The following is an 18,416-nucleotide window of genomic DNA, read 5'->3' on the forward strand; positions in this document are numbered from 1 at the left end:
TAACCAGTCAAACAAAACAACAACAACTATGGCAGTAACAGCAATCACAAACCCAGTCCCAGCCTTCTCGGCTGTCGGGCCCTTTCCCCTCGGGTGCAGTTCCACTCGCAGCCGGCAGGGGCGCTGGCGGCTCCCGGTGAGCAGGGCAGGTGCGATGGTTCCCCCGCGGCTGCAGGGGGCGCTCCGGAGCGAGCTCGGGAAACCCGCGGCTCTGGTGCCCTGGGATCCCGGGAAGGATGGAACAAAGGCTTCACAAACCGCTGGGCAGCTGATCCCGGGCTCTCAGGAACAGCAGGCTGGAACGGCAGGGACGGACGCAAATCCCGGGTGGCAGACGAGATGTATCCAGATGGGAGAACCCCACGGAGGCCCAGGCAGGCAGGGCGAGCAGGGCTACAGCGTAGCGAAAGCTCGAAGCAGCAGCGGGGCAGGGCAGCCACAGCCCGGTCTCCAGCAGGGCAGGGAAAGCGGCTTTTGGGGTCCCGGCGTTGTTTCCAGCAGGAAGAAAGAACGGCCAAAAAGAAAGCAGCAGCAGCTCCTTTCTCTGCAGCTTCTCTCTCCGGACGCTCAGAGCGAACTGACCCCACACCCAGGTGTAGACAAAAGAGTAGCCAGGCCCGCCCCACTCCCCTTTTTGTCTTTCTTAAGTACAGCTATTTGTCCCCTAGCAACATGCATATGGGAGAAAATTCCTTTAACAGGAAAACCTAAGACTAAACTAAAACCCCAACATTGAGGTTTCTGAATATTACCCTGATGACATGAATTCAGACATACTCAGGTCAATGACCTTTTTAGCATAACATGATACTTGGAAACATTCATAGGCAAAAGGGCCAAATGAAGGAAAATGCACCTCCATCTGTGGTATTGGAAGTATTGCCTCTTCTGTCCTGTGTTTATATTAGTCACAAACATCTTAAGTAACTGGGTTGTGGGTTTGGGGTTTTTTTTTGTGGGGGTGAGGTGGAAATGACACAGGCATGCTGTGTACGCTTTGTGTCTCTTATCTGAATACATCACATTCTTGTAAAGTGCACGCTGAAATAATTTCAGATAACATGATGTACATTTCCTACCAGGTGCTGCTCTGCAGCTGGTTGTGATATTTCTGCAGCTGTGGGACAGAAAGGTTCAGTCTCAGGAGCAGATATGTGATGACAGCACGAGCTTTAGCTAATAAGTGTGTACTCTGTGTGGAGACCCTAACCCGTACTACTTAGGATGTTGTAATATTTTCTTGAACAAGCTAGACTGAAGCTGGCAAATAAACTGCAATCACATCTCCTAAGTAGGGTGTGGACATGACTGCAGTCTGTTGCCATGGGGACAAAGATGAGTCCCATTTTATAGAATTGTACTGAAAACTGCTGTACCCCAGCAGTGCATGACCAGTAAGCAAGCAGTTATGCAGCAGTCTTGTTGAAGGATGTCAAAGTTGATCGCCTTGATTAGATCTTAAAGCTGTTCTAGGGAAGCAATGTGTACAATCACACTGATCAGACATCCCCACAGTATGAATACTGTGGCCAGCTTCAGTCAGGCTGGAAAGAGGAGTAGGCACATAGACCTCTGTTCTTAAAGATTTTGTGAGTGTTGACAAATGAGCAGGGAGATTCAGAGCAGTACCCTACCAAGGGATGGAAAGGCAGAACTGTACCTGGCCACAAGTCAATGTGTATTATTCAATACAATAAGCAGGTTAGGAAATCTGTGTGCTACGTCTCTGTCCAGAAAGGCAGAAGGAGGAAAGAAGTCCAAGAAGCAATAGTCATAAGTCTGTTGAGAAGCAGGCTCTACTAGTTCTGCTTCTTGCAGAACAACTTTGACTTACCTTTTTTCTCGGAAATTTCATTTTCCTAAAAGCAAGTACAGAAATCTGTTAGCTGCTTTATTTCCCTACGGAAACCCGACTGCACTTACTGCGGCCATGTGTTGACCTGTTTTTTAACCTTTCTTAGATTTAGTTACAAGACTATCCCAGCTTTAAGAGAGCACATTTTAAAGACAAAGCATGTCGTTTCTTTATTTTTGTCCGTGAGAACAGAAAGCTGTTTTTATTCTTGTTCTTTGACCGCTATGCACGTGCGACCCTTAGTAGTCTAGAAGGAAAACGCAGCACTTTGGGAATACCTGTTCCCTGTGTGTGCCAGAACCTGGCCATACTGGGGCAGGACTGACACCTAGTGTGGGCTGGGTGGAACTGAACATTCAGCTCATGAAGCTACTGCAAAGCTCAGTAAAAGTTACTTGAAGCTTTGGATGTCACAGAGCTTTTGATATATAAGTTTTCCGTTTGGACATCTGACAGCTCACTTGTCCCTTTGCTCATCTTTCCAGCTGCTAGCAGAGATGCTGCTGTAGTGAACAACCATAGCAGCTGGAAAACGTGGTCCCCTTTTTACCTGACTTCCTTCCCCAGCTGGCTGATTTTAGGCCATCAGACACATTTCTGTGTTATGTAAGACAGTAATTCACAGTATTTTCTACAGATGGAACTGTGGAACTGCCGCATTCATGTTACAGTAATACTTTAGGCATTGAAGATGGTACTTGTACTGCTGAGACTAATGCAATACTATGTCTTTTAATAAGTGGTAACTCTTGAGTGTCTTACCCTCTTGAAGAAAAGAGAGCAGATCTTGGAAGGTTGAAAAAAATCCAAAAAGCAGGGTGGAACTTAACCATGGCAGCTAAATATTTCTAATATTGAATTTAAGCTATTGCAGAGCTTCCAGATAAAATTTTTCATATCTGTGTTTTAAATTGATGTGATGTCTTGTATCACTATACCCCAGTAAACTGGATGTGGTGTAAGTCTGTTGCAGATGGTAACTCTGAGTTTCGTCATAGAGAATAACTATCATAGCTGTAATTGTTTACTTTATTGTAGCAAGACTTTATCTTAATTACATGTATACACATACCTCAGTCAAGTGTTAAAAGAAACAGCTCTCCCTTTCTCCAGATCCTGCCCTTGAAACATGCCCCAGGTGATAATTATCTTATTTCTGCCAGAGAGTCTAAGTCAAATCTGACTTTGGACTGACTTCTTTGAGCATGTGTTTCATCTAGGTCACCTAGTTGTTAGTGGTTGTTTGAACCTAAATGATTTTAAGAATTGGGGGTTTAGCCACTGTTTTTCCCCTGTTCTTGCTTTGAACAGTGAGGAAGGATAATTCTGTTTCTTAAATCATAGCCTGCTATTTCAATGGAAGGTGCAAGGGGGATATGCTGGTTATTTCTTAAGTAAATAAATAACCACATTTTCAACTCCGATGTTTGGAACACCATCACAGCAATATTGCAGTCCACAGTAACTGTGGTGCAGCACAGGGATCTGGCAGGGAGACTGGTGCTGGGTAGCCTGAGTACAGCTGAGTTTGACAGGGCTGGCATGCAATTTGGGATGCTGTGACTGGCTGACACATATTAGTCCCAGTGTCATAGACCTCAGTTCAGGTCAATGGAAAGCTGCAATCAGGCATTTTGATATTTGTGGTATATACATTCATTGTAAATCTTTACATTTCTTAGTCTCGGCAATTCCATCTTTTAATCCTGTTTGTGAGATCTGTAACCCCTTATTTGAACGGGCAACAGCAGTGGCACGAAGGGTAGCTTGTTATGAGATTCTGAGCATGTTTGTTTCCATGAGATGGGCCCCTTAGGAAGAAATGCATTAGGAAGAAGGGACTTGCCACCTCATCTTATGTGGCTGCCTGTGGCAACATGCCACCTCAGATGCCACTACCCTGCAGCAAGGGCCTTGCTTTGCACTACAAGCTATAACCTATAACCAGCCCAATGGAATTATTCCGGGGTAATGAGGAAGCTTGTTAAGCTTGCAATAACTTCATCCAACAGTAGAGGTCTGTCTTGTTTGGCAAAAGGTTTTTTGTCAGTTAAGAGTGTATGAGAATTTGGGTAGTTTTTCAGTCGTTTTCACGGTGGAGTTTTCTTTTTGTTTCTTTGAATACCAATTTAAAGTTTTTTTAATGCTAAGAGCTGGCCTGAAAGTGCAGTGTGCACTTAAGTGAATCACATTTGCAGTAGCTGGAGAACTCTGGCAATCACTGAGCTGGTGTGAGAAGCTGTAACTGGAAGCTGAAGCTCCCCTCCCCAGACCCAGTACTGAGAAGAGACACAGAAACTGCTGGCAGATTTTTGGAAGTGGGGAAGTGATTTTTTACACACTGGGAAGGGAACTTGTCCTTCTCTTGTAGTTTTCAAGTCAGAACTGTATTACTTTCTAGAAAATTGGCTTTAGCCAAACCCCAGTTATTTGGCTTCAGATAGGCACAAGTGGATGAAAGTTCATGGCTAATGTTAGACAGGAATTGTTATAGCAGATGAGTGTAGTTTTTTTTCTTCTAATGTTAACTCACAAAACTACAAAGCTTCTGCCAGAATTTGTGTCTTTCAACCCAAATCACCTTTAAGTATTCTCCATATCCAATAACCTGTTACATCTGTGAATGGAGAGATTCTGTACAGTCCAGAAATGATTTCACAAGCTCCTAAAAGCACGGGTCTCTAGTGTGGGTTTTCTGTTACTTAACTCAAACCATCTCTAGTTCATTATCTATCCATTAAGGTATGCAATCTTTTCTTCATCCCCTTGCTTGTACTGTTCTGGAATGATATTTTCCTTTAGGTTGTGGTGCTGTTTTCATCGAGCTATTGGAAGCTTATATTTGGTTTTGCTAAAGTTGAATGACTTCAGCCCAAACACCTAATTTACCATCTATGAGTCAGAACTATGATCATTTCTGCCAATCATCCTGTAAAGCATCCTGCAACTTGGCTAAGTACACAATATAGAGGTGGTCCTCTCGTTGCCTCTATCCAAACTTAATGCAAGTTTGCTGTTAATATAAACTTCAAAATCCTGTTTTCATATTCCATCTTAATTTTGTAGATAAGAATTTAAGAGGCAATTGGTGAATTGCTCTCTTGCATCACAGACCAAATTTGCTAAGTCTTAATGGTAGTTCTTTAGGTACTTGTCCATATGGAAATTTTGAAAGGTAAACACAGTGTGAAATTCTGCATGAATTCAGTCAGAAAATACAAATTCTAATTTAGTGGAAGGGTATTCACTGAAAGTACAGCCCTGCATTAGCTAATCCTTAATTGAACAGACCTTGCAGTTGCCTAAATCAAGCTGCAACTTTTGTTGTTCTTTTCCTGGCTTTTTTTTGTTTGTTTTAACTGAATGTTGGGAATAGAACTTTAGAATCATCCCTTTATTGACAGTGTTTATACTGCCATATTGCTTTTAAAATTTTGGATTCTCTGCCTCATCTGAAAGATAAAACTCCTGTGAGAAGCTCTACGTTTTCCAAGCATTCACCCCCTAGCACATTGTTTTGAGGTGACTTTATCTACTAGAGTTTGTTTTACAATAGGTTATGATCAACTGCAGAAATTACTGGAATTGTTAAAAAGAGTACTATTGTGCTACCTTACATGAGATAAGATAATAAAGTCAGCAGGAAGATGAATTTTTTTAAATCCATGAGCAAAGAACTTTTATGCTGTCATTGTGATATTATATTCTATATTCACGTTTTTGGTACATGTCTTAATAGAAGAATAATAGCATCTTTAATCCCATGAAAAAGCACTGAAGGGGAAGAGGGTTTGGGTTTTTTTTTTCCTTTATTTTGTTTTTCAAAAAGTCAGTCGGGTGGCTATTTCTAGATATCTCTTTCAAAATGCTAACAGCATGCGGGGATGGCGTTATTGTCCCAAGTATTGTGGCACTGGGGGGGATGCAGAACACAGACTTTGGAGCATCAATTCTCTTTTGTTTGTGAAGCATGGGGGGGGGGGGGAGGTGTACTGTTGGCAGGAGGAGGTGAATAGGCAGTACCAGCAGAGCTATGCCACTGTGCTGATTCTTCTCAGTTGGAACCCTCTCTTCAGTTCTAGCCATTTCACCTTTGAAAAAGCATAGAGAAGCATGCTTATGGAGACCAAAGAGTTGGTGGGAAGTTATTAGAGCAGTGGAGAGATGTATATGAGGAGATGGGAATAATATTAAACCTCTTTTTAAATAAAGGTAAAGCAGATAGGAGATGGTTCATTTGGTTTGTGTGGTTTTGCTTTTGTGTGGGGAAGTGAAGGTCAACTAATTCAAGAAATTTCTTAAATTACAACTTTTTTCTTCCTTATATGTATGTCTAAAATGTGCAAGAATGACAAAATTAAAATGCAGGTAGATTCAAATGAATACTAATAAATGAAGAGAATAGAACTAAGTTTGTATTTCATCCTAAAGAAAAGATGTGATATATTTCCAGTTGTGAGCTTTTCTGTTTTTCTCCAAGGTCTCTGGCTTAAGTCATGTATTACTTCTGGTTTTATATCCTTTATAGCTATGAGGAAGGCATAAGTCACCAATATAATAAATATTTTTGTAACTCTGAAAGTGTATACTTTAGATAATCTATAAACTTAGAATATTTAAAATGTCTAAAAAATGTCCAAGAGACACGCTTGTTAGAGAACTCTAATTATACACTGAGATCTTAGTCTAAATCTGAGGCAGTCACTTTGGGTAATAGGCTTTCCTGCTTCACTGTGCTGAGGAATTGCCCTCAATGTGAGTTAATCTTTACAGTGATTGTTGTAATAAGAACAGTATATGGTATGAAAGCTTTTTCATTTTCATATCAACTTAACTACATAAGTTATTCACTTATATTTACTCTGCCTATTGTAAAGGTCAGGTGAAGATATGAATCTACCTTCAAAGTAACCTACTAATGTGCCATATTTCTAGTATATATCTAAATTACAGATCTACCATAAAGACATGGAAAACCAATAGAAACCCTAGGCAATTTCAGGTTGTAGCCACAGGTGAATTATCAGTTACTCCTTCTGCAGCAGTCTTGGGTTTTTTTTGTGTTCATGAAGACATTTTGAATGCTTCCTTTTCTTTTTCTTCCCACCTTGGTCTGCTTGTCCCCTTGAGGTGCTGTAAAATATATGCCTAAAACTTGAACCTGGAGGTAGATGCAAGTGCCAAGCACTGTCTCACCCTAGAATCCTGCTTTCAGTGGATCCACGTACTTGCATCTGCATGTAAGAGGTCAGAACCACCGTCCTGGCGGGAAGGTAGGGATTTGACCTGGTACTTCTGAGTCTATTTTTTTTCCCAGGTGTTTCTAAACACAGTTCTCACTTTGAGTTTTGGAATGACTATATTTTTATTAAAATTAAGTAAATAAAAAAAGCTGAATACTATACCTCAGTGAAAGAAATGGAAATACCCAAAGTCCAACTTATTTTGCAAATTAGGTTCTCTTTTCCCAGACAATCCTAGCAGTTGGCTGCCACAATGAAAGCAGTGGCTCAGAAGTAAAGTATATGGTGCTGAAAGTGCAAGTCCAAAAAAGTCAGTCCTTGCTCACAAATGTTGTTAGAGAATTTTTTCTCTGTAATCAGAGTTTGAGCATACAGTGTTATGTCTCCTTTAACATATTACCTGTTGGCATATTTTCCTGTTCATCATGATGGTAGTGGTTCATGTTTGTCTGGGGAAAGTGCCATATTTAACCTTTTTGTTGCTGGAAGGTTAGCTCTGCCTGTAAGGTTACGATGGAAACTAACTATCGGGGTTTCCCAAATTGTAACTTAAGTGTTATCTGTAGACAAAAATAAGGCTTTAAATTGCTCTTGAAGTTGCTGAATTACAGTTTCCATTGTTTGTCAAAGAAACTCTATCTAGAGAGAGATTATATCATACTGAATAGTGATCTGAAAAAAAGATGACAGCAAGAGTCAAAATCCCAACAACCTCCCACCAAAAACCTGCTTGTCAAGAGACCACTGTGCCCTTTCCATGTTCCTAGTGCTAAGAGCTATTCTGCTAACTAGGGTGTGATACTTAGCTGGCAGACATGGTGCATCACAAGCTTGATGATGAGGCAGTAATTGCAGAACCACTGTGTGTGTGGTACTTCAAAGCTGGGTCATCAGGAGAGCAGAGCTCATCAAGGGTACATCTGAGCTTTAAATCTGGTAGATCTTAGCAATCTGCATGCAGCCTCCTCTGGAATGTACAGCTGTTCATTTTGCTGCCTGTGTGGCAACTGAACCTTTGCTACAGACTCCTCACTGTAGGTGAGGAGTGAAACTCCTTTAAAAGTGTTGGCTGCTTCTTTGACGTTCTTCCTATACATGAAAAGATTCAACTTGTTTCTGTCCAGAGACAGTTCTTTAAATGTCAGGGTCCCAAGTGCAAATATTTGAAAGGTTTGTAAATCTCAGAAATTAAATTTCTTTGAAAGCTTGATAAGCATGTCATCTTGTCCATGAGCAACTTCTCCAAGGGTCCTTCTCTGAAATGTCCCATGGCTTACACTGGACCTTTACAAAGAAGCCCCGACTGCAATTTCAGGGTTGAAAATTTAGGGTGATGTCAAGACTGAGCTCTCACAGCATGGCTGTTGGTGTTGCACTGCCTAAATCAGCTTTGCGAGCTGTGATGTGATCATACATTTGGATAAATTTCCTTTATTTGGGCATATTTGAAAGTGTAGACCTTCATTTAGAGGAACAAATCTCTGACTGACAATTCTGCTAAGGGGCTCTCTAATGAGAACAGTTTTATTAGAGGCACTGGATTAGGTTTCCAAATGTAAGTAATTTCAACTCTGTACAGTGTTACAAACCTTACCTCATCAGTAGAGGCATTTGATCACTACAGAACATTTAGTGGCATTTGTGAAATAAGAACAAATTACTACATTAGAATATAGCGAAAATACTGTCAGAACTCGTAATTTCATGTCTCTGTTTTCACTGATCAACACAGTAGAAACTTAAGAGTAAAATGTGGAATCACCCCATGATCATCTTCAAACACGTGTGGCTTTTGGTATTCAGATAAACTACGCCTGCATGTAGAGAAGCATGGTGTTAATGATTTATTTATAGCCTACAGCCTTTTATTGTCCTGTTGCTTTGTTCATAACTTCCATCCCCTTCTTCTGCCTCCAGCAAGGGATGTTTCTAGTAGTGTATATGTGAAGTTATAGGGAGACTCTGAGAAGTGGCCAGAGAGCTGCATGTCTATGGATACAGGTATTTTCCCCTGCTATGCTTCTTAACCTTGTCATCTATGTAGAGGTGTACCCCTCTGTCTTCTTCCGAACTTGAGCACAGGCCTTGGCTATAGTAGAAGTAAGGGAGGGTTATCTCATGTTTTAACTAATGTGAGTTTTCTGTAACTAGTATGCGCAGTGTAGAGTCCTAAATAACTAGAACTTGATTAAAAGCAGATCAAAATCTCGGCAGGGCCATGAATTATAATGTAACTTTTCTTGATTTCTGTCTGATGAGGAGGGGGAAAAAAGAGCATGGATTACTGTAAGTTTGTGTGAAAAACCACCCCCTTCCCCTCCCCCCCCCCCCCCCCAAAAAAAAAAACAACAACCCAAAACTAACCAAACCAACAAAACTCTTGACTCTTGGAAAGATTTGCAAAAGACTAAGCTAAACTTTAATAGCTGAGTACTGATGTTGTTTTAAAAGGCTTCTGAATAGAAATCAACTTGAAGGTGGCTTACATTTATAATAAAGATTTAGAGAAAATGCATGGAGCTGTTTTACCCTCATGAAAGTGTAATACAGAAAGGAAAATCTTGATCGAACCTTGGTCAGTGTCCAAATTCACAGCAGAACTCAAATCCCTTAAAAACCTTGGTCATAAATCTCCTTAAACTTTGTGATACAGTGAGTTTCAGGAAATAAAATATACCTCTTTTTTCTTAGAAGTTGTTCTCCTTTCCCATTAAGTTACTTCTACATCTAGGTATTTCCCAGCTGTGATGTAGTTATGTTTCTTTTTTCTATTTTTAACTGCAGGGATCTGTTTTGTTTGTTTCTGGTATAAAGGTGATGCAGTTATTTTTTTTCATTGAGACCATCTCAAAGGGTAGCTCAAGGATTCTTAGGGCGGCAAGGAGACAAAGAGGGCTCTGTGGGGAAACCAATTCCTTGCTTTTATTGCAGAATTCCTTGTTATCAGTTCCGCAGGAAACTGCCTGTGTGTTGGGTGTTTGGCAAGTGTGAGGGGAGAGTTGTTTTTAAAGCTAGAGCAGGATCTGCCAAGCAGTGATGTTTGCTAATTGGAACAATAGGGGAAAATCATGTGCTGTTGCTGCTGCCTGAAGTGGGCACTTTCATGCTGAAACTGCTGTGGATTTTGGTACCGGCTATTTTCAAAAGGGAGTAGAGTTCTGTTTTCCAAGGTCAGTGCTTTTGACTTGCTCTCATGTATTAAGTGCTATGCAGAGCACAGGCTCTGTCTATCCTCTGTGGTCTGCTTCCTTGTTTATCCCTCGAGGTGGCTCTTGAGGAGATGCAGTTGGTGTATCAGGACAGAAAAGGTGATACAATCATACCTTTAGGCTTTTGAGGAGTGGGAGGGGAAGAAGAAAGTTTTTCTGTAATCCAAAATTCCGGACCAAATATGGTTAGTTATTTTTAAGTAAGTCTGGGGAGAAAAAGCCTGAAAACAGGTAATCATGTTGGAATCTTCCTTGATCTAAGTCACTAATGAGTGACTTAGAGAGTTCGATCAGTCATTTGCTGTGCAGCCCCAGCAAGCTTAAAGAGATTTGCCTTAGCCAGCTGTCTGGAGAAATCCTTTCAGCATCAAATAGGAAAAAAATACACTTTTCTATGTAATGACTTCAAATACTTTTTGGGAAAAGCTGACAAAAATGTCAGTTCTGATTTTTGAGTATGCAGAAACTAGCTTGTATTAAACAAGTCGCCTGATATTTTGTAAGTCTGAATTTTTAAATAAAAACAGGAGGTAAAATAGAAACCTGTTAGCTACAGGACTAACACTTAGGTAGAATTGCTGATAAAATAATTTATTTTTTCAAATTGTGCTTCTTATTCTTTTTTTACCTATGTGAGTTAAACCAGGAAGGTATTTTATCTTTTCAGATTTGAGTTACTAAGGAAAGTAGAAACTTCAGTAGATGTAGAAAAGGAAGGGTATCTGTAACACTACCTACATTTTTATGGAACTCTTTAATATTGGTTCCAGTCGAGAGTAGCACTGTGTTGAAAGAAAAATCTGAGCTACATTTTTCTTTAATATAAAATACTGTATATATGAACTACATGCAGAACTAAATATAGCCACAGGATACTTTATTCCTTCAGTCTTGCAGAATTTGCTTATGGCCAGCTTCTCTTGGGATGCTAATGCCATCTTTCTAATACTAATGAGAATTAGTATTAGATGGAGGAGGCCTGCTAAGAACTGTGTAGTTCATAAACAAAAATAAATAAACAACAACAGCAACAACAATTGAAAAAAATGTGTTCCTTCTATTGGTTTGGTCAGAAAGATGAGGTAAGCATTCATCAATGAATGAAGCATCTTTCATTTAAATTGCCCAAGCAAAGCCTGTATAGCATGTAACAATGCACTGACTTGAAAAGGGCAGATAGCTGCATCGGGAAGGAAAGGTGTTCCTGCACATGGAGTTTGGAGGACTTGTTTATATGTGAAATGTTGCTTTTAGCTGGGAGGATTGTGAATAAGCAGGGACTGTATGTGTTACATCTGTTCACTGTCAGATTTAACAAAAAGCAATTATCTACCATAGTAACCGTGACAGAATTCAGAATGTATTCTGACATATAGACATAGATAAATACCTAAAAATAATGCTAAAGGTGTGTCTTCAGGCCTCAGTGTTTTTCTTGATTTTAAAGAAACACAAAACAATGCAAACAACAAAACCACAGAAATTCAGAGTTGTAGCTGAAAGCCTACCTTTGACCTCTGCTGTAATGCAGCTTTTTTCCAAAACCTGGTTATGTATTAGAAGTCATGGAAGTGTCCTTATGGTACCTTCAGCTTAAATGTAATTGTTTAGCTTGAGCTAAGCTTTAAAGACCTAGATTAATATAGAGTCTGGGATGATTATGTGTTATCTCAAAGGAAGGAAGTTTTGAATTTAAGATCTCTTCAATGTATTTTTGTTTGCTCTTGTAAAAGAAAACCTTGCAACTTTTGTGGATGTGAGTGCAGAAATGAAAAGCAGCCAAATAATTACAATAGCAAAAATGAAAATCTGAGTCAGTGCTGTTTGACTCTTGGGTCTCCTAGACAGAAGTTCAAATCCTAAGAAACAATCCTAAGAAATTATGGAGATCCTGGTGATGTGGAGTAAGAATTGTTAGTTTTAAAAGTAGTATGCTTCTTGGTAATGCATACCCCAAAATCACAGGGTTTTTAAAACTGTATAGCTTGAAGGGCTTCAAGTTTCAAACTTGCCCATTTGTAGCAGAAACTGTTGAGAAAGATACTATGGCTGCAATTTGTTTCTGCTACATGCATCCAGGTGGGTTTTATCGTGTGTTCACCATCCCGTTTTTACAGGTATCCTGGATTTTTTTCCACCTTACACAGTACACAGTGAGATAATACTAAGAATTTTTTTCTAACTTTTATCAAAATTGAACCCAAAGGCTTCAAACATATAACACACCAAAGAATTACCCCCTGTCTTGCTTCTTGTGTTCCCTTGTTGTCAGTTTTGGAACAATTCCTTGGAATGGGACTTGAAATCATCTTTTCCATGTTGTTGTGATAGATATCCTCATGATGCAGGATGGTTCTCAGAAAACTAGTCTGCAATTCTCCACCATCAGTCTGAATGCCTGATGGCCAGAATAATTGAAATGCTTTTACCAGGTCTGCTGCTTATCTTCAGCTCTTGGTTTACCACAGTGATTGTCCTGGGTCTGTATCTTTCTCCTGACCCATATTTTGACATACCTTGCACTTCTGTTCTGTGGCATTTTCAGTGTGCTGTCTCTTCAGCTGGACTTGGGGTCCATAGTGGCACTAGTTCTCAGAGTTTGGTCCTGCATCTTACTGCAGTTGTCCTTTGCCTATCATGTTTGGCCTTCCCTTAAATACAAACCTCTGCAGCTGAGTGTGTGCTGAATTCTCTTAACCTCCTGTTTCCTTGGCTTGCCTCAGACCTTGCCACTTGCTGGAGGTTAAACACGTGTGCCTTTGTAGGAATGGAAATTTACAGTGACATTTGATGGGGCTTGTGGTACTTAAGCTCCTGAAGAATGGGCAGTGAGAGGGCAGAGGAACAAACAAGAGTCCTTGTGGTAAGAAAATTATGCAAATGGCAGAAAAATGCTACAAGTAGAGATGGACTATTAGAGGTTTGAAGCTTGTGTGAAATCCTATTTACAGCATAAAAACAGGAGATGGAGATTTGGGACCAACTGATAGTGTTTGGAAGAAATTCCTCTCATAGTACATTTCTGTGTATTCTTACACATGCTGACTCTTCAAACACTGATCGTGGAGGTAGCTTGACCATGGAGTGATTTTGAAACTGGTTAAACTAGCTGCTTCAGCATGGGCTTCATTCTTAAAGATAGGGATTATCCCATTGCCATAACTGGGAGTGTACACAGTGTTTGAGATCAGATCACCCTACAGCGCTTGCTGGTTTAGGACACCATTGGCCCAGGAGACACAACATTACTGGTGTGCTGCTGAGCCCTGGCCTTCCTTCTGAAGCTGAGCTTAGGTTGCAAATTCCCAAAGGGAAGGCAGCGATGCCCATGATTGCTGGTTCCTATGGTACTGAATCAAACCCAGCATTGGTGTGCTCTATAAATACCTCCGTATGGATCTGTATATAACATCTTTGCATGCAATCTCTCTGTAGAGTTTTTTCTAAAAACTATTCAGAGGAAATAAGTCTTCAAATGATTTGAAGAGAATGTAAATGACAGGCTCTTTCCTGTGCTTGGCTGAATCACATACAATGTGCTTAATTAACAGGTGCACAGTGAGAAGCTGCACTCAGCAGGCAGTGCTGGGTCGTGTTCAGAGTCCTGGACATTGGGTTTCTTTTGTAACATGGGATTTGAAAGGATCAGTGAGATACTGAGCATCTCTGTGCCTCTTTCATCTTGTAAATTCTTGCCCCTGTGTAAGCACCCTTTTTAACTTTGCAGGTTTGGTTTTTTTTTTGGGAGCAATGCCGACATCATACCTGTTCTCTTCCTCCTTGTGCTGACAACACAGCTGAAAGCTTTGACTGGAGATGGAGTGTCTGTATTATAGCTTCCTTGTTTGAGTCAAAAATGAGATCCAGCCTAGCTCTTGCCTTTTAATCTGTTGCGGGGCTGGGCTGGTGTTTGGTGACGCATTGAGCTAAGCTGACTGCAGTGAGTTAATAGAGAAGGCAAAAGGTGTCGAGCCCCTGCAGAATGGCTCAACTACTTGCAATGCCTGACCTGTATCCTGGATAGTGGAAAAAAAGATGATAAAGCTGCCTCACAAGAAATTGCAGAAATTTTTCCTTAAAAAGGTAAAGTGCTTTTTTTTTGGTTTGCTTGCTTTAGTTGGGTTGGTGACAAAGTTTGATAATTGCATTGTTTATGTGCTCTCAGCCTTGTGATTTCTTTGCACTGAGATGCTTCGAACTGTTCTCTCAGTGTAATGTTATTCTTGGCTTGGGGTCTGGGTCACAATTAATATCCATCAAAAGCAGACTTCAGCAGCATGCTACAGGGGTTAGTTTGACTACAGATACAGTTTACAGGTTCTGTCACCCTGTTGTGTTATGCTGGCTTTTAGCAGTGCTCCTTGACTTAGTGGCACTGTATATTCTGAATCTGCCGAGCAATTTAGTGCTAAGTTTTTGCGTTGTACAAAGCAGAATGCTGCTCATTGACTGGTTCTCATTTAAAAAAAGAGCTGTTATTAGGAGATACGCATATATGTTATGTGTAGGCTGTATATTTGCACTCTGTTTTCAAATATATTCACAGAAATCACTGGAGATACAAATACATCTAATAGAAAGCTGAATACTTTCAGGTAGCCCTCCATTTAAAACTGAGTTTAAACTGAGTTTAAAACTATCTCTAGATCATATGTTTCTGTCAAGCACTACCTAGCTAGGTATCGAATGCTGCGGTAATTAGCTATCCGAAATACCATTCTTTAATTTTATGTCTGCATTATCTGGATCCTTTGTTGGCAACATATAAGCATTTATCCCATAGGTCATGAGAACATACTGGGCTTTTTCCCTCCCCCTCCTTCTCATCTTGGCTACTCATAAACAGACTTTATTAGTGGTTGATTAGAAGTGCAGTCTCTTTATTCTGTAAAGCATCTCAATTTTCATGCAGGGCATTTGCAGTTGTAGTCAGTTGGAATTTTGTATTTTCACCATGAGGTAAAATTTAACATATATGAGATTTCATGCTGATAGCTGCAATATGGTTCTTCAAAATAAAATATTCAACTTCTTTGTATACTAATTAAAGCAGTTTTGAAAGGGCACAAGAGAAGACAGTTGCATGTCAGAGCAAGTTGGATCTGGTACATGGTTCACTGATTTTTGGCACATTCACAGATGCAGGTGGTTGGTTGTACCTTTTTCTCTGGAGTAAATTTTCAGCATTTAAATGTTGATATCACCATTGTGCTGTTGAACTATCCTTTTAGGGTTTCTTATGTTGACTGAGAAGAATTTTGCCATTTGCTAGTTTATATATGCCTTAATGCTGGCATACCTGATCAAATGGTAGTAATTCCATTGGGATATATTAACAACGGTGGATTTTTTTGTTATATTCTTGAATATAGGACTGAAAGCACCCAATCAGTTAAAGTGGATTAAAATGCAAGAGAGAAAACTTATGCTGGATTTTATTTTAATGTAGTTGTTAGAAATTTATTTAATTGAGCTACTAGTCTGAAGTGACAAAGTGAAGAGGGTACAACCAAGGTGGTGATAAGCATAAGTTAACATGAAATTTGCAGTAGGTTATTGGTAGTCTCAGGAGTCCCATAGCAACTTGTTCTCTCACAAAGATGTCTGTATGGTGCCACACAACAGAAATCATGTATCATTCATGTACTCATCTGTGTTGCTGGCTCCTGGTGTTTCTCTGGAGGCAGATGGAGTATTTTAAACAAACTGGTTTTATTTGTGATAATGTGCAAAAGAAAATGGTGGAAAACATCTGTAACCCTTCCAAGAGTTATGTACAGGTTCAGTTTGAAGAGGCCTTTTTCTAGATGCTAAGAAAGGGAGGCATTGCAGAACAAGTGGCTAGATCCTGCCCTACACTGTGTGTGCATACTTTGCACTCAAGCAAGTGCATGAATTTATTATGACAGAGTCAAGTTTCTGTCTGATGCTGTCATTTGAATCACAGGAATCAATAACCTATGTCATCCTAGATTGCCTGAATATATCACAGCTAGTTAGTATAGAGAATTTTGCTTCCCTTCCTCTTTAATGAGGTTGTAGTGTTGTGGTTAAAAAAACAGTAATCTCCAATAACTGGAAGGTGAATTAGGTGAACTAAGTCTTTGAGTGGTGGCTGGGCAGAACTTACGAATATTTTTTGAGGCGGGTTGCTCTGATAAATAGGGAGTTCAGCTGATAATTTCTTTCTTTATTTACTGTGGCCACTCTCATTGCAATATTTTTTTGAAGCAGGTTTTGAGAAGGACTCATAGCCCCCTTCTTCCTTTTGTGAATATATGCATCTACCTGATGGCTAGCCTACATGAATATTGTTTAGATGTTGATGCAATTAAGTTAAAAGGATATGCTTTTAATTTTACATATAAAAGAATGCCCCAAATTGACAGATCGGACCTAAGTACAGTCCTGTATTTTCTGGCAAAAAACTATCTACCGAAGAATGACATTGCATTTGATTATGGTAGTGAACATCTTCAGATGCTTACTCTTCAATATTGTATACTAAAGCAGCAGTCAAACACCTTATCAGATGTTACTCAGCTTGCTGTTTGTGTAGGCACCAGCAGCTCTTAGACAAGTGAATGATTCATCTTGAGTATACGAAGGGTGGTTTCAGAGTTGAGTCTTCAATGGCTATGTTGACAACATGACTTTGGCCTGGAGAGTGACTGAAAAAGGACATGTTGTCTTTCAAGCTCTCAGAATCACACAGTGGTTCCTAAAAGAATTTTTTTCAGGACCAAAAAAACTAGTTGCTAAGAAAACATTTAACAATTTTGCCTGCTGAACCTTGAAAGAACTGTTGTCCTTCCAAAGAAAGGGCTGCTGCTTAACATGTGAGAGTAAATGTAAATTACATTTCCATGTAAACTTACCTGTGCTACTCAATTTCTTCTGAAAGCTTTGTCTGAAACAATCATGTAAAGACAGAGATGTTCCTCCTGTAGTGCTTTAACTAATTCTTGAATTAGTATGCTTTACAAAATTGGTATGCATAGAAAATACAGTATCACATAAACAGTTTGATTTAAGGAATGGATCTGAAAACAGTTGCTTGTAATAAACTATAATTCAGTAATGGAGTCAGCATGAAAATAAAAAGCTAGTGAAAAACATCTTGAATATCATTCTGACAGAGAAAAATAGGTTTTATTAAAAATGGGTAATTTAGAGTTTCACTGTCTAAGATTAAGATACAATGTTGCCTAATAAGAGAGAAGCGCTTAAGGAAAACAAAGTAAGATGTCAGCTGATGCATTCTTTTACAAGGATCTGGTGCTGTAAATGCTGATTGAATGATTTATGGAGATGCATATGTTCTTTGTAGCATTAAAAAGGAGGATCTTTAATTTTTTTCAGCATTGTGAAAAACAATTTGGTAATGACTGCAGTATTGGCAGAATATTGCTCTGTTGTAGCTTGTGATAAATGCCTCTGCCTTTTCTCCATTGCCACCAATAGAAGTTTCTGTCTTTAAGGAATATATGACTGAGTCACTGATGCAAAGGACAGCAGAATGAAAAGATATCTAGCACCAAAAGAATCCGACAGTGTGGACCTGTTAGATGTCTTTCTGTACATTCTCACATGGGAGAATCATACACATGGGCAAGGTATTTTGTGATTTTTGTTTCTGGTACTTGTTCATATTTTATGTAAAACAATATGTTTCATACTATAAAATTAGATGTTTATCATATGCATGCTTATCTGTTGTGTTCTCAAGGACCTAGTCAGCTTGAGTTGAGGGAGCTGCTCTATCACGGTGATGCTGCCTGTCCATTTTGGGTGAGGGGCTTGAACCCTTCATAGTGGAAGGATTTTCAAAGGCTCTCCCCCCTCCTGCATGCACACCACCTGTATAATTTAGTGTCACAGTTCCTATCCCTGGTGATGACATTGTTCAGTACAGGGTCAGCTCACAGGAATGCAGGGAATTCTAGTGGTGTTTAACTGACTCCTATCTTACTGTGGGACTATTGCAGGACTGTTGTGTTGAGGTAGTGAAACGTGCCTGATCTGGCAAATAGTTTTTTTCTGTCATGACTGGGACAATGTTAGAGAAAAATGGGGATAGTACTTTCCAAATATGTTGGAAATCATAGA

The 18,416-nt window shown here is 39.7% G+C and overlaps 1 protein-coding gene across 3 annotated transcripts in view; it reads left to right on the forward strand.

Annotated features, from left to right (window-relative positions):
* RPS6KA2 (ribosomal protein S6 kinase A2) overlaps positions 1-18,416 on the forward strand; it is a 285,019-nt gene that overhangs the window by 19,413 nt on the left and 247,190 nt on the right. The window contains exon 1 of one of the 3 annotated variants that reach the window (XM_048298318.1): positions 10,186-10,268. The exons of 1 other annotated variant lie outside the window; for it this stretch is intronic. Coding sequence is in view for 1 of the 2 variants with exons in the window: in XM_048298317.1 (XP_048154274.1) it covers positions 14,343-14,390 (48 nt within the window). In the remaining variant the exon portion in view is untranslated. Of the gene's footprint in view, positions 1-10,185; positions 10,269-13,961; positions 14,391-18,416 lie in introns of those variants that run through there. One more of the 3 variants, XM_048298317.1, reaches the window with a different exon arrangement.

Source organism: Corvus hawaiiensis, chromosome 3, assembly GCF_020740725.1.
Source record: "Corvus hawaiiensis isolate bCorHaw1 chromosome 3, bCorHaw1.pri.cur, whole genome shotgun sequence".
Taxonomy (NCBI): domain Eukaryota; kingdom Metazoa; phylum Chordata; class Aves; order Passeriformes; family Corvidae; genus Corvus; species Corvus hawaiiensis.